The sequence below is a fragment of the Macrobrachium nipponense genome, chromosome 2 (assembly GCF_015104395.2).
Source record: "Macrobrachium nipponense isolate FS-2020 chromosome 2, ASM1510439v2, whole genome shotgun sequence".
In the NCBI taxonomy this organism is placed as follows: Eukaryota; Metazoa; Arthropoda; class Malacostraca; order Decapoda; family Palaemonidae; genus Macrobrachium; species Macrobrachium nipponense.
In genome coordinates, this window is record NC_087201.1 from 96,588,897 (window position 1) to 96,609,492 (window position 20,596).

General features: G+C 41.3%; 1 protein-coding gene across 2 annotated transcripts in view; it reads left to right on the forward strand.

Moving 5' to 3' along the window:
• Window positions 1–551: 551 nt before the first annotated feature.
• The window catches only part of LOC135220810 (heterochromatin protein 1-like), a 94,336-nt gene continuing 74,291 nt past the window's right edge, over window positions 552–20,596 (forward strand). The window contains exons 1-2 of one of the 2 annotated variants that reach the window (XM_064258322.1): window positions 552–690; window positions 8,446–8,588. In XM_064258322.1, coding sequence (XP_064114392.1) covers window positions 8,452–8,588 — 137 coding nt within the window. In that variant the 5' untranslated portion in view covers window positions 552–690; window positions 8,446–8,451. Of the gene's footprint in view, window positions 691–894; window positions 916–8,445; window positions 8,589–20,596 lie in introns of those variants that run through there. The other variant, XM_064258321.1, reaches the window with a different exon arrangement.

Here is a 20,596-nt window from a genome sequence, read left to right on the forward strand (position 1 = left end):
AAAGCATTTGAGAGCAACTCGTAGGTGCCTCGAAGTACCCTACTTAATGTAATCAGTTATAACACTAGGAAAAGTAACCAAATGAACTTTTATGCATTCGCTTCTCTTACCACCTCCACATCGATATATACTTATCTTTCCTTTCATCCCTATGTCCAGAATCTTAATTTTTCAAAGGCTGTACTTGCTGTGATTGCAATAAAATGCCATACTATTCCCTAATCCAAACTTTATTTACTATCATGGTGTTTACTATTAAAATCACCATTTTTCCACTCTTCAGGGATTGGTATTCTTTCGTCGTCATCATTTATTGATAATTTTGTAATTCCTTCTTAAAAACCATGTCAGCTTGAAGGCCTTGCCTTTATGATTGGTCCTTTTGACGGCCCCCTTTTTATCTTGTATAGGCTGTAACCACTTGTAACAGGCATATTTTTAATTCTGCCTGTATTAGTTCATGAAAATCACGCAGTTCCTTCACATCAATAATCGGACATCACAATCTGTCATTCAGACGATCACTGTTGAAAGAATTGAGTGAAAACCGCCACCACGTCTAAGTATGGAGCCTCTCACATTCCACGCTTCCTAATTCAAAACCGCGATCGGTGCATGTTTGTCTTTTTGTGTTTAGTTTCGTGAACCATCTCCTGATTTCTTCGAGGCTTCTGTATATTGACACCAGAGGTATTATGACCACGGGAGCTTGCCTCGTTTTCATAGAATTAACAGAAATGGCTCTGATGAGCGAAATATTTAGTTGTTAAATAGACTACTCGCCTTGACGAGGTAGCCTAACCCGCGTTAGGCTTGAATGCGTTGGTTGTTACCTAGGCTGGAGGCCTCCCAAGACATTTGAAATGTCGGCAGGCAAATACTAGTGCTAGTTCTGCAGTCGTTTTTATTATGAAGGTAGTTTAGTAGACTCCAACCCTTTATGATTAAACCTCCTTGTATTGTAGACCAGGGGACTGGTCTTGAACAGACTGACCCCATAAGTAGGCGTAATCTAGCTACAAGTCAAGACAGGCCTAGGCCCAGGCAACTTTGGCCTGGGGTTGATTGCTACCTAGTACTATAAAAGGTGTTGGGCTGCTACCTAGGCTGTGTACTCACAGGGGTAATCCTGCAGTTTATGGCTCCAAGTTCACTGCTCCCTTTTGTGTTTAACCTTTCCTAGATTTTCACTTTCTTCTTTCAAGAGATCCGCAAACGGAAGTATACTAGTAGGCCTAGGTAGTATTTCCCAAAAAAGGTTGGTTTATCTGCTTACAGGACCAGTGATTGTTAAAAGAAAACCAAGGGAAAGCTAGCAGGTACTACCTATGCACCTTAGTCTGCCCACAACTACTAGGCTATAGCCTGTTCACTTAAGGTAGATTCTTGGATGAGCCCCATGCTTACGAGACGTTTGTTTGGCGGCTGCTGATTGGGTGGTACCGGGAGGTAGGCAGCTCCCAGCCAATCAGCGTCTGCCAAACAAACGTCTCGCAGACAGGGCTCACCCAAGAATCTACCTCTAGTGAACCGACTACCTACTATAGCTAGGTACCTACTAGCTAGTACCTAGTACTACCTAATCAGTGTACAAGGACCCCTGAATTGTAGGATTACCAAAATTTTGTAGTACTAGGTACTTACCTATACTCTGTTTTTTTCCATCTGTCCAACCGCCTGTGGTGTTTGCGTATGGTAACACTGCGTCCCGGGCTTTAGATAGGTATTTGCATTCAGCTTACATTCAACAATAATAACAATATCCTATTTCAAATATTAACGGTGTAAATTATTAAAACACTTTTCAGTTGCAAATGTACACCCAGATATCCTTTTATTTACCTAAAACTTACACATAGCATAACTTATCTAAAGCCCGGGACGCAGTGTTACCATACACAAACACCACAGGCGGTTGGACAGGACAGATGGAAAAAAACAGAATATAGTAGATACCTATCCCATGACTTAAGCATGACATTTAGACCCACAGAAATCTTGATGTTAAAATGACATTTAGACCCACAGAATTCTTGACGTTAAAACATTCTTCAGGTTAGTATTTATAGGCACAGCATGCTTTTTTAGTAGTTGCAGCTGCATAGACTTGACTCCTGAATTCCTTGGTTGGTAATACAGAGGTATACCTACCTAGTATAGTCTGACAACTTTTTGAGAGTGATTCTATGAAGGAATCTGCAGTACATTCCCTCAAGAAGTGCAATAGGTATTAGGCTATGTATACTAAGGATTAGAAGTCAATAGGTAGATCAGTCATATGAAACTCGAGTGTTCCTAAATGATGTGGGCTATAGGTACAAACCGTCGGTCCTTTACTGTACTCTGTTTTTTTTTTTCCATCTGTCCATCCGCCTGTGGTAGTCGCTCATGGCAACACTGCCTCCCTTGCTTAAATAGTTACGTTATGTCTAAATTTTAGGTAAATAAAACGATATCTGGGTGTACGTTTGCAGCTGAAAAGTGTTTTAATAATTTACTGTATGCGAATTACACCGTTAATATTCGAAATTGGATTATATAAAGCCCGGGACGCAGTGTTGCCATGCGCAAACGCCATTGGCGGATGGACAGATGGAAAAAAACAGAGTATATAGGTAGGCATACGATTGTTCTTACATACATGGGTAGGTCTAGGTAATAACCCGCGTTGGTTATTTCTTTAGAAATTACAGTTTCCCATAGCATTTGGGTCACTTAGTATTAAGACTACTGTTATTTTTTTTGGGGTTGACTGTAATAACCCCCGAGGGCCAGTACTAAACATGCCGAAATAGTACATTTGATGCCTCAAACCCTAGTGGCTTTCACAGGACCATTCCTTGCAGTCTGTGTGGAGTTATTGCCTAGAATTACCCCTACAGGATATACAAACCCTCGGTCCTTTGCTATAGGATTGTTCCTACTACACAATATACGAACCATCGGTCCTTTACACTAGAAATCACCTACGGCGAAGCTGGAAACGGCTACTAGACTTTTATAGCAAGGTAGTTTGGTAGTTGAACTACCAGTGTGTGTATTTACATAGCTTTTGACTGACATCGGGTGATGATGTGTGTTACATCACTCTTGGTTTGACTGTCTATAGCTCTTTGCAATACTTTCACGGTGAGCTTTTTCCTTACTTTTGTGTTTATTTTATTGTTATAGTGTATTGTTATTTGTAACTACATGATATACAAACCCTCGATCCTTTACATTAGGAAATAATTTCTTCGTAGGCTGGAATATAGCCAGCCATTAAATTCTTGAACAAGGTGGTTAGGCAGTAACTACCGTCTGTAGGCAGGTAGGTCCTACCTGTCCGGATGTAAACACTCCACCTTGATTTTGGCCTGCTTTTGGCAGTCTTCCAATGAAAACGTGTTTGTGAGCTCTTTCTGACTAGCCGTTAATCACGATTTCCCGGTGGGATCTTTCTTTTATGTGTTGAGGGTTGGCGGCAATGGTGTGCATACAGCCTTATTAGCAATTGTCACCCTATAATGTCAGGGTGAGACAGTGTATGCATTTGAAATTTACTCTAACACTCTGGAAATTACTGAGGGGAACTTTGGAGGTTTGTCCTTTGTTTTTCTTCTGGTATTTCCTCTTCGCTTTCGTCCTTGCACTAGCTTATTGGACAAAGATAGAGGGGGCAGGTGGTGTTGGTGTTTGAGGGATCTTCTCTTATTTCAGAGGGTGGTGATCTTGTATGCAAGGAGGTTTATCCTTATTTTTTAAACATATTCCTACGTATGGGTGTGGCCTTGAGAACCCAATTACATAAAGGGAAAATATTAGAGGGGAAAAATGCAGAATAACTTGCTTCTAACTTACCTTAAAAGGGTTGATTTGGTTATTTTTTACTCTAGAAAAGGTCGCCATTAGAAACCAGCCAATTTCTACATTATTTATTTACAAGAGGCTGTTGAATGGCCTGGGAAAAGAAAATGCAACTTGTCCTCACGTGGACCAATCCTATCTCTCACAATAGGGGAAAGCTGGCCAAAATCAGAGTTACTTCAATGCTGGTTTCCAAAATTACTCATAGTTCTCTTGCGTTAAGGAAGCACTTGCGAGCGGGGAGACATGGACACGTGACTCGGCAAAGATCTGGAAGAGTTTCCAGATTAGACACAGAGTAAATAAAGACTTCTTGCACACAGTTACAGTTATTCCCTTTTATCTAACACACTGGGGGGAGGAACTTTAGTGTTTAAATGAAATATTCAATGAAGACTTTTTTGTCTGAGATGATCACAAAAGGTGGCATGCGGCCACGAGGCAAGGAAAGAACAAAGGGTGGTTCATTTGAGAATTAGGATTTCGAATTGGAAAATGTGGAATAGTTACTTGACTTGGAGGGAAATAACTGGCATTATGACTATCTCAAGACGTACCTGGATGCCTTGTGTAAGTTGACCTTGTAGAAAATGGCGTCGGCTTTGTCCGAGGTCTGGGGCGCCAGTTAGCCCCTTTGTAGGCCTATTTGGAAGGCTGGCTGGGACATCTGTCCTAGGTCACAGACTGGAGTGGACTGAGATTGTCGTTGGGTACAAAGCTTGGGTGTTTGGGTCAGCTTATCCCCCCTTCTGGCGGTCATCCTGGGAATAGCATATCGCCAGCGAGAGGTTCAAAGGAAAAAAGATCTTAAGAGTAGGCCTAAGAAGTACCTAGCTAGCTACACACTTCCTTTTGGGTTATGTCCCTCAGGCTTACAGGAGTCTCTATTCCCCCTTTCTACTCCTATGGAAATTCCGATCTCTCGGCCTGCCTCGTGTTTCCCTCCCAAAGTCAGCTGATTAGGAGAGAAAATGGCTGCTCTTTTAGAAGTAAACAAAATGAATGCTACTGTGAAGAAGGCATTCACTCCCTTTCAGGCTTGAAGGCCTCGGCTAAATAAGTTGATCGACTCGACTAAACAGTTATCCTACTCTAACTGTGGTTTTAGAGCAGTGATACGGCTAACTACAATGGCCTATCTAACTCATAGGTGGAGATGCTAAGTGTACTAACTTACTGAATTAATGTAGTCTAGCCTAAGTGAGAACTACTGGTCGTCTGTGACGACAGTCTACTCTACCCCTATGTAAGGTCACTGAAAATTCTACTTGCTACTACCCTAATGCCCTGGTACTAAATTATTAGCCTAACTTACTCATTGCAATTAATTAGAGACGCAATCATTCCAGAGTGTGGTACGCACAGCAGAGGTTTATCAACCTGAATTGTTAAAATACATAAGAGGAGGTAATGATGCGTTAGGATGATGAGTGATTAGTAGTGTACCAGGATGGAAAAATAATTAGGTAATTATGACATTTATGTGAGGGTTAGTGACACAAGTTCTAGGGGGTTAGAGAGTTAGTCTACTGGCAGAGATCAGGCTGGCTACCATCTCTGGGTAGGTGCCAGGATCACTCTGCAAATTAATATGACACTGTACTTAGGGCGCAGGTGCTAAGGAGAGCATGTGGCTCTTTGGTTATTGTTAATTTGTTACGTCCCTTCTTCTTTTTCTTCTTATTCCTCCAGGGCCTGGCTACACCAGTTCTAAGCTCCTTCCTTTCCTTCGGACAAGGATAGGGAAGATTCTGCAACGAGGAACTTCATCAACAAGTAAGAAGAGATCTCGTTAGCAACGGAAGGATTCAAGAAGGATCCTCCTCGGAGGAAGACTCTTATCTCTCGTACGGTTAGATATCCTATCATCTACTGGATGTAGCTGACTACAATCACCTCCCCTTGCCGGAGAGGCCAAAGCTCAAAGTGGAAGAATTTCTTCCACCCTTCTCCAGTCTCCTGATAAACTATTGTGGATGTTCAGGACTTTCGGACAATGTAGCGCCAACCAGGCGCCAAATGCCAAAACAGGCGTAAAAAACGCCAGAGGCAAACAGTTCCAAGAACACTGTCATTGTCTGATGAGGAGAAAGAGCGGGCCTACAACCTGGCACAGATGCGCTAGAGGCGAACAAATCGGACAGATAAGAGTGTCCGATGTGGACATCGCCAGACATCCTCGAGACTCTACCAAGCTCGAAGCTCCGGCTAGTGGGGAGGAGCCAGCCAGGCACGAGGCGCCAGGCAGGCACGAGGCGCCAGCCGGGCGCAACCCAGGCTCTAGGCTCTATCCAGAAGAGATCCATTTCAAAGAAAGCCCTGGTCTTCTTCTTTGAAACAAATGTGATCGCTAAGCACTTCTTGAGTAACTTGATGATTCCTTCAAACAGCTGAGAATTAAAAGCGCTTGAAGTGCGAGCTTTTATGGATTCTTGTTCTTTCCATAACAATATGTCGTGAAGGACATATTAGCTATAACTTACGGAAGATGCAACTCGGGGTTGACTTCCCTTTGCACGAAGGAGGTCAAGTTGACTTACGAGAGATCCTTCTCTCTTGGTTATATGTGTCTACGGATACGTTGCTGAGATAGGGAGCCGACACTGATCCTTAACTAAGTGAGTTTATTTTTATTTTAACATAGTGTTTTTTCTTTGGGGTGTTTGAAAGGAGTTTGGGGATAACTCTTTTCAAATTAAGCACAAACCCTCGTGTTAGGATCAGGTGATCGGGATCGGTGTTGTGCTCCTTAATTATGCCACTAGGCATAGGTGTATTGTCATGTAAGTGGATAAGACCCCATTGACAAATGACCTTTAGATTCTGTCGAGTAAGTGGATAGGACCCCATTGACAGATCTACAAGAACTCTTAGCCATAGGTCATGTCCTCGCTGAGGTTCTTGAGATGAAGCAGACTCCTAGCAATAGCTAGGAAGTCAACCCTTTGTCTAAACACATAGAAACCAAGGTTTTATTTATTTATTACCTACAACGTATGTTGTTTACCTGTCTAATCAGTGAATAGCTGTCTCTTACCCTCCACCAAAGGGTGCCAATCAGCTAAGTATATATCTGTCAGGGAAGTTGAATGTATGAAAATGATATTGTTATGATACAATAAAGTTTGTTCATGAAACTTACCTGTCAGATATATATATAGCTGTATTCTCTGAAGTCCGACAGAATTTCTAAAAACTTACGACACATGTAGTGGGAGTAGGGTGGTTAGTACCCATTCCCGCTGCTGGGAGGCAGGTATCAGGAACCATTCCCATTTTCTATCAGATTTCTTCTGTCGCAGGAGACAGGTGGAAGAGAGAAAATCTGATAGAAAACAGGAATGGTTCCTAGTCCTGCCACCCAGGGCAGGGCGGTAGATCACCTGTCCTACCTACCTGTAGCGTGTGCCGCGAAATTCGAATTTCTGTCGGGGACGACGGAGTCTATAGCTAAGTATATAGCTGCCAGGTAAGTATGTATGAAACTTTATTGTATCATAACAATATCATTTTTCCTAGCTATACAAACCTGAGGTCCTTGACACTTAACTGCCCACCTCATGCCACCCCTCAATCTGCTATCTGGCCTGAAAGCAAATTGGAATGTTTACATCCGATCGGAGGGACTACCAACAACCAGACCGGTAGTTAACTACCAAACCGCCTTGTTAAAGATTTCAGTGCCAGTGTCCAGGCTACGCCTTAAATAATTCCTATTGTAAAGTACCTCAGGTTTGTATAGCTAGGAAAAATACAATTTACTTTCAAAAATTGGGATCTTTCCTAACTAGTATACAAACCTGAGGTCCTTTACACTAACTGCCCACCTCATGCCACCCCTCTATCTGCTACCTGGGCCTAAAGCAGGTTGGAATGTTTACGTTTGGTTGGGAGAGACTTCCAACTACCGGACCGGTAGTTAACTACCGAGCTGCCTTGTCCAGGCTATGCCTCAAGTAATTCTATTGTATGTGAAGGACCTCAGGTCTGTATAGTTACAAAAAATACAATCAACTTTCAAATATTGTGCTATTATGCAGCCCAAATACTGACACTTGTGGCTGCTTGGAATCTTGGGATCCAAGTATGTATATCCAGTGCTATTAGTTGACTGCCAATTTTTGTTTTTCTTTTTATGAGAGACTGAAGCATCTGGGCAATATTTTGGTAACCATGGCATGAGCTATGCCTAATCAAGAAAGTTAATGGTTTGTATGAAAAAAAAATTGTTTAATTATTGCATTTCAGTATGGGCTGTACCTGCCCAGTAAGTTAATGATATACTGTATTTCATTAGAATTTCTTATATATTGTCTGATTTTATTCTCTGTTTGTGAGAACCAGTGACTGGAGAGGGAACTACTTAAAATTCTGTTCCCAACTGCAGCTTCTCATATTCAAGTGATAGAATTAGCAGTAATCTAAGCAGTACTTGCTGGATAGTGCATGATGGACTTGAGAAAATCATGGTAGTTTTTTTTAATGGAATTGTTTCAGCAGTAGCATGTTGTTTTGATAATTTTCTTTGTACATTTTTGTGTGGATAATTTGCTGAGATCTTTGTAAAGAAGACAAAGAAATATATATCTTTAATTTCAGAACACCATGCCTCGCCGCATTGATGATTCCCCAGCTTCAGCGAGTGAAGAAGAGGAGGAAGAATACTCGGTTGAAAAAGTAGTTGATAGGAGAATGAATGGGAATAAGGTTGAATATCTTCTGAAGTGGAAAGGCTATGGCGAGTATGTAGCAAAATTTTGGTTGTTAGATTCTGTAGTTATTTAAAAATGTTCAAAATAAATTTGTCAGTCAAAGTGTCTTCTTACAAAAAGTATTCATTGGGTGAAGTATTTCTTTGAGAGTACAGTGGACCCCCGCATTCGTGTTCTCTGGATTCGCTGACTCACTCATTCGCGGATTTCTCTCTGGAACATTTCCCCTCATTATTCGTGGAAAATTAGCCTATTCATGGTGTTTTTCTATTGAGAAATATCCAGAAATTCCTGGTTATTTTAATCAATTTCATCATAAAATGCACTTTTTGTGATAAAACTATTAAAAATTTTTAGTGGGTTTTTCTTCAGTTTTAACAAACGAAATAGGGGTTCCAACTATTTGCGGGTTCTAACTATTCGCAGGGGGGTCTGGTACACATCCCCCGCGAATATGGGGGGACCACTGTATCCTTTGGTGTTGGTTAATTTTGGTCATTGCAGCTTGTTAGCAAGGTAGATAAAGTGTGAGATGTTTAAGGGAGAACTTGGCTATTCACCTGTCTTGACTCACTTTTCCTTTTGGTTGCAGGGATACATCTAAGGATGTTTGAGGTTATATTAGGTAAATAAATGCTCTGCTTGAAGTATGCATATCTAAGAAAATAAAATTTAGCTTTTAACATTGTGACCAGAGTATTGGCTCTTATCACCTGTATATGGGGTCATTATGCCTGACAGTCATGTCACCTAGCTATTAAAAATGCCTTATGCCCTTACCCCCAGGATCTAGCCCTTCTCTTGATCCCTTGTTACTACAGTACAATACAATGACCCTGTGAGTTCTGTCTCCTTTCACATATATGCAGTATCTCCTATATCAGTAACCTGGTTCCAACTGCCTTGTATATGACATTAAGCTCTCATTGTGTAAATTACTACTCAAACATATGTTAACTGAATTTTGTTCCCACACAAAGCATATGTTAACTGAATTGTTTTTCTTACACAAATATAGATCTTCATTCATTACATAGGATTTAGCTTTTAAATGTAGCTGGAACAGCTGTGTAAACTTACTAGCTATTGACAGGATGAGAAAACCCTGTCCACCTGTTGGTCTTCACTTTACTTTTATATGCTGTCACATGCAGACATCTTTATTTGGCGGGTTGGTGACAATTAGCCACTGCCAGTTTGCCACCAGCTTGTGGCCACTTGGGTCATTTCGCCATCGGAGACTATTCGCCACCAGAAATATAATTACAGTGTGTATTGGGTTTTTCCCTCTACAACTTTCCATTTTTTTTAGTCAATTTTATCTTTACTAGTACAAGGTGCAAAAAAAAAAATAAAATGTAAAAAAAAAAAAAACATTTTATTGATTTATGAAACAAGTTAAGAAATCCTTCAAGATATTCCAACATTGTAAAATGTTACTGGTTTACACCAAAAGTTAATTTAAAAAAATTATCAAAAATAAACAAAAATAAAGAAATAGAATCTCTAGTTCATTTGATAATTATGGCTATTCCTTTGCGATATTCCAAAGCATCTCTTTCGCCGTTGTATTCGAAAAAAAATTTTTTTTAATCTTTCGTCCGCGTTTCAATATATATAGTATATATTTTTTTAGCTTTAATGGTAGTGGGCAACCCGCTATCAGCTGTTCCATATATAAATCTATTCCTTTTTTTAATTTCATTGAAGTTCCTATGAATTTCCATATGGTTGGGTGGTTAGCTTCGAGTTCAAAAGCAATTCTTCAGCGAGCTGATTCTGCGTGGTTATGCTACTCTTGGTGTGGATCCGTCCATTACATCGCCCCGTTCGTTCGCATCCCCAAAATTTGATACTTGGATCGCTATTGGATGATTTATCAAAAACGTATATAAAGCCAACGTGTTAAAACTTCTCTTTTCCACGTTTGCTAAGAATGTCTTTCCATTTTTGAAAAATTGAGAGACTGGAAAAAAATATTAGGAAAAGAAATAATTTGGATTTCTTTGTTATTGAACACTTTAAAAAAAACTACCTTTTCTGAAAAAGTGTATTCATGACATTTAACAACCAAACAACATAAATCTTAACAATGACAACAAATGAACTATTTGCGGCGGCGAATAGTCCTCCGTGACGAATATGCAGAGATCTTTATTGGGCTGTCTGTACAAACTTTGCTGTTTTTGCTTAACTATTAAAACTTGTTTTACTTGATTATTGTTTTTTGCTCTTTAATGTTAGTTGTCTTCAACACTGAAGCCTTTAGCTGGTAAGGACTTGCTTTGCAAGAAATTCCTTTTATCCACTGAAATAGACCCAGTGCATGTTATGCAGAAAGCATTTCTGCAGCTGCAACAGCCCATGTTCTGAGTGCTGGCAGTGGCCGTCGGAACAACGGGTAAAGTTTGCAGCTAAAAAGAAGGCCAGGAAGACTTCTCCAATGTCATCAGAGTGCAGTACTCCCAGTGACACCAGAGAGGTTTCTGGCACCATCCTTCTGCCTGTTAAGTCACAAACAATTGTATCCCCTTTGCCATCTGCCACTGATCATTCAATGAAAAGAGGTGTGCAGAGGACAACCACTCTAATAGTATCTCTTTGGAGACGTCGTTCCACTGCAATGGAGTCTTCCTCTGGCAGACGCACTTTGGGGTACGGAGGAAGCTGAGAAACTGAATTTATGGCTATCCTTGGGTCTCTTGGTATATTCAAGTATTTCGGCTTTGCACAGCAACTTCTTGCACCCATGACTCCTTCAACAGTGGCTGTGATGACTTCAATTGCCGGTGACAAATAGGCTCTCATACTGCTCCCATGTACACTGTCACCCTACATGCACCCTCCAGAGGAGCTGGGGGCATTATTCCTTCATTCTCTGTCTTCTACCTTGATGCCAGCTACTGTACCCTGAATAAGAAGTAGTAGACAATTATTAATATATTAATTATTCAGAAGAAGGACTCCTATTTCTGTGGAACAAGCCAGACTCTGTTGACTAAAATTCAAGCTTCCAAAGAATATTGTGTTCGTTAGGAAGAATTAAGAGTAGGTAAAGGAAAATAAAGAAAGAAGAGATCTCGCTTATTGAAAAAGAAAAAAATTTTTGTATCTGCAACTGACCCAGTAATTAAATAAATATGCATACATAGTAGTATCTAACTTAACATCAGCTAAGATTTGAAATTCAGTAGCGATTCTTTTTTGTTTTGGTGTAGGAATAGTCCTGCCCACCATCAGGGAAGAGAGGAACAACTCGGCAAAGACCCAACAATTTGTTTTTACCATGGTTGACGACGGATGTGTTGATCCGCAGTTGGTGGTTTGAAATTCCTGTCGGTTACCTGTGATTCGCTAATTGGTGAAATACAGTTTACTGTTGGTAGCTTTTTGCTTAGAATTTTAGTCAGAGACTTTTTCCTCATGTTTGGACTGAAAGTGTTCTGTTTTTTTACTTGATAATTTTTCCGACATTGACGATATCAGACACTAGTTCGTCGTCAATTTATTGCAGCAAAGGCTGTAATACAAGATTGACTTCTTTAAAGTATGACTCATACAATTTGCACTTCATTCAGGGGTCAAATTTGTTCACCATCATTATCGTGTGAGGAATGTATAGATTGGAAAGTTTTTCTTCTCATTTAAAATAAGCTAGAAAGGGATAGGAAGAGAAAGGCGCTAATCTTAGACATGACAAGACGACTGCCCATGGGTAGTCGGCCCCTCAGACACACCTGTTGCATCCCAGGGCATCACAGACATCCATTGGAAAGACATCTTTAAGGAAGTGTTGAAAGTTTTGTTAAACTGAAGCTTCCAGTCCAAAGATTAGGTGCTAGTAATGCTTTAAGGAGAAGTCTAGGCCACTGAAGAGGCCATTGTCGGAAGTGCCTGCTTCCCCTCAGGTGCCCTCTAAGAAGTCTAAAGGCATTCCTGTGGTGCAGGACCATTTTTCTTTTGTTTGCGGGGAGGAGAGTAGACCTTTTATAGAAGCTAAAAGAGCTTCTTTCGTTAAACATAAAAGTGCGAGCATGTCTGGCACAGTAGCTCCTGAGCGCCCATCAGCGCCTGCGATGGTTAAACCTTGTGAACCCCCAGTTACACATTTTGTCCCATTTTTTCTGCTTCGGCTCTCACTCGCGAATGCCGCCGGCATACAGGAGACAATTTTTTAAATACCGCTTCGGTGTTTAAGGGTTAATAAACATATTATACATAGAGAGAGAGAGAGAGAGAGAGAGAGAGAGAGAGAGAGAGAGAGAGAGAGAGAGAGAAATTACATGAACTAGTTGGCTGCTCCCCCTCCTATCACATTATTTAACATATTTGACAGCTCTGGGCCTTAGCTTAGTATCTGGATCTAAAAAGAAAGATGTGGGTTAGAATGTATTTTCCTTCATTCTTACATAATTTTTTAACTGATGAAAGAAAAAATCTTACTAATTCACTGTAAACTAGTATTTTCTTTAATGAATTGATATTATTGCTTTTTACAGCAATATTAATATTTGAAAATTAGTACATCGTTTATTTATCATGCAAAAAACATACATCTCTGTAAGGGAGAGAAAGAGAAAGAGAGAAGTATTATTTTTATTATGTGATATTGTTTATTCTTATTAAACTTGCTAATATAGTATTAATCAGTGTTAATAGTATTTGAAAATGTGTAAATAATTTTTGTATAATAAAAATGTAATTAGTCATGAAAACAACATCAAAATACACAAATTTGTGAAAGCTTATTGCTAGAGAAACCTGTGAATAAGTGAATTTCATGTGAATAATGGGTAGATAGATAGGGTCCAAAGAAAAATCTGCTAAAAGGTGAGTCTGCAAATCTCAAGAATGTGAATACGGGGGTTGACTGTATTTCTTATTCTGCTGTTGGCTCTAGCAGTGGCTGTGTTGTACCTCTTCTTCCCTTGTAGTGTGTGGGTCAAACTGTCTATACCTAAAACAATAGTGCTACTATGATTTTCGAGTTTGAGCGGCTGCGTAAAGTAGAAACTATAGCTATTTATTTATTTGGTAAGTACAGTGGGCCCCTATGTTTGCATTCTCCGGAATCGTGGACTCATGCTTTCGCGGATTTCTTTGGAATATATCCACCCATTATTCACAGGAAATTTGCCTATTCACAATATTTTTCTATGAGAAATATCCACAAATTCCTGTTTATTTTGTTTTTGTTTGATCAATTTCATCAGAAAATGTACTATTTGTGATAAAACTATTTAAAAAAACCAGGTATAAACATTTTTAGTTGGTTTTTCTTGAGTTTTAACTAACAAAATAGGCCTTTTTAAGCATTTTTAAAGGGTTACCAACTATGTATTTGTAGGTTCTAACTATTCAAGGGGGTTCTGGTATGCATCCCCCTGGAATAAGGGGGGCCACTTATATATAAAACCTTGTTTTCATACATTCAACTTACCTGTCAGATATATACATAGCTATCGACTCCGTCGTCCCCGACAAAAATTCGAATTTCGCGGCACACGCTACAGGTAGGTCAGGTGATCTACCGCCTGCCCGCTGGGTGGCAGGACTAGGAACCATTCCCGTTTTCTAATCAGATTCTCTCTGTCGCTGGGAATGTAAACATATGTTTACTTTCCCTCCTGATTTGATTTTCGTGTTTCATCGCCATCGATCTTCTGGGCCGACTTTTACAGGGAAGTACTGGATCGGTGGTTCGGCATACGCTTTTAATAACTTTTTAATATCTTTTAATGAATTAACTTCGAAGTTTTCGAAGAATAGAGGATGTGTAACTACCGAAGTTTTCGGTAGACAATTACATAGTTTGCAAGAAAGGGAAATATAAATATTTATTCATTGATAAAGTGTAATAAATGTTAGAATTTGATTGAGGAAAATAAGGTAACTTCCTATTTGAGGAAGTCAGAAAAACATAGAACTAGATATGCTTTCTTTAGATGCTTTAATAGCTCTCGTTCTGACGAGCAGTTAGAATATTAACAGTACTAGTAGTGTTGTTTCCTCATCACCTTCTTACTTCACAGAAACTACAAATTCATTTGCAATTTGAAGATAAAGGAATGTAGCTCAAGATACGAGCTATTATAAGGTAAGAAGTGATTATAGTGTTCCCCATTGCAATAGAGGGTGCGTCTGATCGGCTCTGTCTCGCTCCCAGGCCTAGACCTCTTCCAAGCTCCCTGGCCCGGAGGAGAAGGAAAGTCGAAAGCCGTACGGAGGTTATGGAGAATCCCCACCGATCAGGCGTCCCCTCGGCAGGTTCTGTAGGACGTCCCAGACTGCCAGGGATAGCCATTGGAAAGGCATCCTAATTCAGTGTGTTCCCCTTATTATTATCGTCTTGACGAATAAGGAGAAGAAACATTCAACGGCGTAGATTAAATGAAGATGCAAGATAATCTCGTCTGGCTATCGGAACCTCAGAAGAGACAGAGAAAGGAAGACATCATTCGATAACAGTTGCGGTAGAGGCATTGCCCTATCCGGGTTCGTCCCCCTTATAGCTGGACGGGGGGGGCTCTATCCCATGGGGGTTTGAAATAGTTATTTCAATAAATTCCTCATCGGTACGTGTATATGAAAATATATCTATTCTGAGAATAACGAATTAGATAATAAAGAATATTTGTTTGATCGAATGAATTATATGGATCTCGTTTAGTGATTACACATATATATATAACTTTTAAGCTTCTAGCTCCTCGGGCATGAAGCTCCGGTAACGAGGCTCAATGCGCCTAAAGCGTCTGAAACAAGGCGCAAAGCGCCTGAAACGAGGCGCAAAGCACCTGAAGAGCCTGAATAGAGGCGCAAAGCGCCTGAAGCACTATGAACCAGGATCTTCATCGGAAATGGAAGTCCTTCTCATTTAGAAGAAAGGGAGGGCTATGGACGAAATTGGAAGTATTGTCGAATTCTAAGCAAGAACAAGTGTACAAGAGATCGGAACCTTCCGCACAAGCGGAACCTTCCAGAAGGCGGAAGATTCCAGATTCGAATCGCCTTCCAGGCTCTTGGAATTTTCCAAGAAGGAATATTTTCCAAATGTGCAGAACATTTCACATAAGCGGAATTTGACAATAACTCGGAACCTTCCGCACAAGCGGAAACTTCCAGACGTACAGAACTTTCCAGGCAAGGAATCGCCTTTCAGACGCTCGGAACTTTCCAAGCGGAAATCTTTTTCCGGATAAGCGGAACATTCCAAACGCGGAACTTTCCAGGCGCGCGGAACCTTCCGCACAAGAAAAACTTTACAAGCGCGATATGTCTGCTAGGATCCAGGAGTATTCTGATCACGATACTCCTCCTAGGCGCCAGGAGTATTCGGAACGCGATACTCCTGCCAGGTGCCAGGAGTGTTCCGATCACGATACTCCTCCCAGGCGCCAGGAGTATTCGGAACGCGATACTCCTGACAGGCACCAGAGTATTCCGAGCACGATACTCCTCCCAGGCGCCAGGAGTATTCGGAACGTGATATTCCCTACCAGGCGCCAGGGAGTATTTCCGATCATGATACTCGCCTCCTAGGAAAGCGATACTTCGCCAGGCGCCAGGAGTATTCCGAGCACGATACTCCTCCCAGGCGCCAGGAGTATTCGGAACGTGATACTCCTACCAGGCGCCAGGAGTATTCGGAACGTGATACTCCTACCAGGCGCCAGGAGTATTCCGATCACGATACTCCTCCTAGGAAAGCGATACTTCTGCCAGGCGCCAGGAGTATTCCGAGCACGATACTCCTCCCAGGCGCCAGGAGTATTCGGAACGCGATACTCCTGCCAGGCGTCAGGAGTATTCCGAGCTCGAGGAGTATTCTGATCGCGAGACTCCTCCCAAGCGCCAGGAGTATTCTAGAAAAGATACTCCTGCTTAGCGCCAGGCTCTTTCTCCTACAAGAAGAGCCTGACATCTGCCAAGAGTCCTTCAGGCGAAAGGTGAAAGACATTCGAGGCTTCTCCTGATAGGGACGGGAGTTGTCGCACAGGCGACCGTCGCCCTTGTCAGGATAGTCTTAATGCAATAAAGGCAAGAGCAAGTTCGGCTTTTTCCTGGCAGGGACTCAAGATGTAGCACAGGCTGCTGTAGCCCTTGTCAGGTTAGAGTCGGTACTGCTAAAAGCCCTTCACCTTCTCCCAATTTGAGGAATGGAAGATAGAGCAGAATTGTGAGAATTAGTTCAATAGTAAGTGGATATTAAAATCATCCTCCTTCTAAAAAATAATGCAACCAACCATTTTCAGAAAGAGGGGCAATCGTTTGGAAGTTGAACAAGATTCGTACGAGCTCTCATTCATTGATTAGAGGCTCTTCCAGATAAGAAAGGCGTAAAATACGGACTTATCTCCAAGATAATAAAAGCTGGAGAGATTCTCTTCGATCCTCGATTGTCATTTGCGATCTCTTTCGACTAATACTCATTCGGGTTTATTGACGAAAAGAACGAAGAGAGTAAGATTTCCATTCTTTCTCTGCATGTCGGAGAGGAAAGAATGTCGTAGAAGACTTATTGTATACGACTACTGGATGACAAGTCATATACGCATACCATAGTTGCCTTTCTGGTTCGCTACGGAATTATCTATACCCTTACAGGATTTTCGTAGTAAGGACTTCGCTTAAAAGGTTTGTTTCGGCAATACCTACTCAGCTTCGGTATTTAACAAAAGTTGTTTGGCTTAAATTTGCATTATTGAGAGCTTTCTTAGGCTCGAGAATAATTTTATTATATCCCTTCATTGAAGGGAGTAACTGGCAACTCAAAATGAATGCAGCCAGGCAGTGAACGAGACGGATTTGTAACGCCAATTCAGTACCATCCGGTTCTCGGTCGTGAGCGGTTGGTTACATCTCTCTCTCCTAAGGAATCGAATGGTTCACCGTATATTCCCCCTACAATCAGGGACTTAACCACGAATTGAGGGGATTTTTAGGCAAACATGAATAACATAGTATTCGTTTTGCTAAGGATCTCTCTCTGCCTCAACGAGGAAAGAATGTAGTAGAAAATTCACCTTAAGATAACGGTTACGGTTAAGCCTTATGCACACACCGTGGTTAATTACAGAATTCCTACTATCCTTACAAGAGTTTCCTAGATGAATGCTGTTTACCACAATGTGACGGTATTATAAAGGATTTTAATTCGGCAGAGCACGATTTAACCTATTTGGAAACAGACACGGAATGTAACGATCGTTCGATGCAGGATTTTGCACGTCCGTGAGAACCTTCTTGATCGACGATAATAACTGTTAACGTATGTTTAACATTTATTGGAAAGAGTTGTGAGAACCTGCGGAAAGTATTCACAGACCTCTTCGCAAGGTAGAAGACGAACGAGCTTCTTATAGTTTGCTTCCTTTTCCTCGAAACAAGAGAGGTAGCAAGATACGCCATCTTTAATTTAAATAGGGGAATAAACTTTAGTCTTTTTTCCCCTAGTTATATATATTCTTAACAGATATTAAGATAAATGGGCGTTAAAAGAAGAAGATGAATGCATCATTTTGGCAATAAAAAGGTTGGATTCACAGAGGTCACGTTCTTCTCTCAGCATGTGTCGGAAGGTTTTTTCTAAGAGAGTAGAGATTTTATCGGAATCTATTATAAATATTGGACCTGGAAAATCTATCCACTCTGAGTCTGTCTGCGTGCAGACTGACCAGAAGTAAATATGAATGAGAGGATTTTTCAAGGGAAGCTTGATAATTCCTTCAAATATGTTAAAGACATAGAGTTGCTGCAGATCTTGCTAGATTGAAAGGGGAAACTGTCCTCTTCCGATACCTCTGTGAACCACATAATGGTTTTCTTCCCTTTCAGGGGGAAGAATCACCTTGGTATTTTATGCTATCAATGAACACAGTAAAAAGATATACTCTGTCTCGACAAAGAATATTAGAGATAGTAGAGAATTAAGATCTTCGAGATCTTATACAATACTACCTCTATACGATAAGAGTAGGAGATCTTATACTTAGAATGGGATCCTAATTTGGGCCTCAGATTCTGTGTTCCGTCAAGATGGAACTGCTCCTCATCAAATGTTTCTCCTGGTCCTAAACGATCAAAAGGACAAGTGAAATTTTGGGCTTTAGAATCTGGAATCAAATTCTATGAAGACTCGGCAATGGGTTCTGGCCAGCATAGTATGTTTGGCAAAAGAACTAAAGCCTTTTATTCCTGGATCAACGCTTTCAGATAGAGGTTCGTTGTCCGGGTAATGTATTGACGTTGTCATCTACAGAAGAAGACAAGGTTTAAACGTTTACTGACAGAGTCTTGAGAACGCGATGAGGGCTCAAACTACTTCCCAAAAGGTTCAGAGAGATACATTAAAGAGCTAGAAATCAGGAGTCCTACCAATTTCAGCTTAGAATCTCTTTAAACTTCCAGGCTCCTTCCCTTCCTTCGGGCAAGGATAGGGAAGCTTCTGCAACGAGAAAACTCATCAACATGTAGGAGGAGAACTCGTTAGCAACGGAAGTATTCAATAAGGATCCTCCTCGGAGGAAGACTTGTCTCTCGGACTTTTAGATATCCTATCGTCTACTGGATGTAGCTGACTAAAATCACCTCCCCTTGCCGGAAAGGCCAAAAGCTCAAAGTGAAAGAATTTCTTCCACCCTTCTCCAGTCTCCTGATAAACGATGGTGGATCTTCAGGACTTTCGGACAATGTAGCGCCAGTCAGGCGCCAAATGCCAAAACAGGCATGAAGACGCCAGAGAAAGACAGTCAATATGAACACTGTCATTGTCTGATGAGGAGAAGGAGCGGGCCTTCAACCTGGCGCGGTGCGCTAGAGGCAAACAAATCGGGAAAAAGTGTCCGATGTGGACATCGCCAGTTTTCCTCGAGACTCTTAACAAGCTCAAAGCTCCAGCAAGTGGGGAGAAGTCAGCCACGCGCCAGGCGCGAGGCTCCAAACAGGTGCAAGGCTCTGGCAAGGTGCGAGGCACCGGCCAGGCGCGAGGCGCCAGGCAAACAGGATGCGCCAGGCAGGCGCAAGGCGCCCGCCAGGGCAAGGCGCCAAGCAGGCGCGAGGCGCCAACCAGGCGCAAGCCAGGCTCTAGGCTTCATCCAGATGAGATCCAGTTCAAAGTAAGTCCTAGTCTTCTTTGAAACAATGGTGATCTCTAAAGCACTTCATAAGTGACTTGATGATACCTTCAAACAGCTGAGAATTTAAAAGCTCATGAAGTGCGAGCTTTTGCAAATTCTTGTTCTTTTCGTAACAATATGTCAGGAAGACATATTAGCTTTAACAAATGAGAGATGCAACGATGTGTTGACTGCTCATTACACGAAGGACGTCAAGTTAACCTACGAGAGATCCTTCTCTCTTGGTTTATACGTGTCAGCGTATACGTTGCTGGGATAAGGAGCCGACACTGATCCTTTAATAATGAGTTGAATTTATTTTAACTTAGTGAATTTTATTGAGGTTTGAAAGGAGTTTGGGGGATAACTCTTTTTCAATTCTAGCGCGAACCCTCATGTTAGGAACAGGTGATCGGGATCGGTGTTGTGCTCCTTAGTTATGCCAATAGGCATATTGTCATATAAGCGGATTAGCACCCATTGACAAATGCCCATTAGGCTCGACCGAGTAAGTGGATAAGACCCCATCGGTAGACCCACAAGAACTCTTGGCCACAGATCACTATCTTGCTAAGGCTCTTGAGACGAAGCAGACTCCTATGCAATAGCTAGGAAGTCGACCCTTCATCTAGAAACACAGAGGAACCAAGGTCTATAAATACCTACAACATATGTTGCTTACCTGTCTAGTCAGTAGTTAGCTGTCTCTTGCCCTCCACCAAAGGGTGTCAATCAGCTATGTATATATCTTGACAAGTAAGTTGAATGTATGAAAATGATATTGTTATGATACAATAAAGTTTCATACATACTTACCTGGCAGATATATACAATTGAAGACCCACCCAGCCTCCCCGCAGGAGACAGGTGGAAGAGAGAATCTGATTAGAAAACGGGAATGGTTCCTAGTCCTGCCACAAG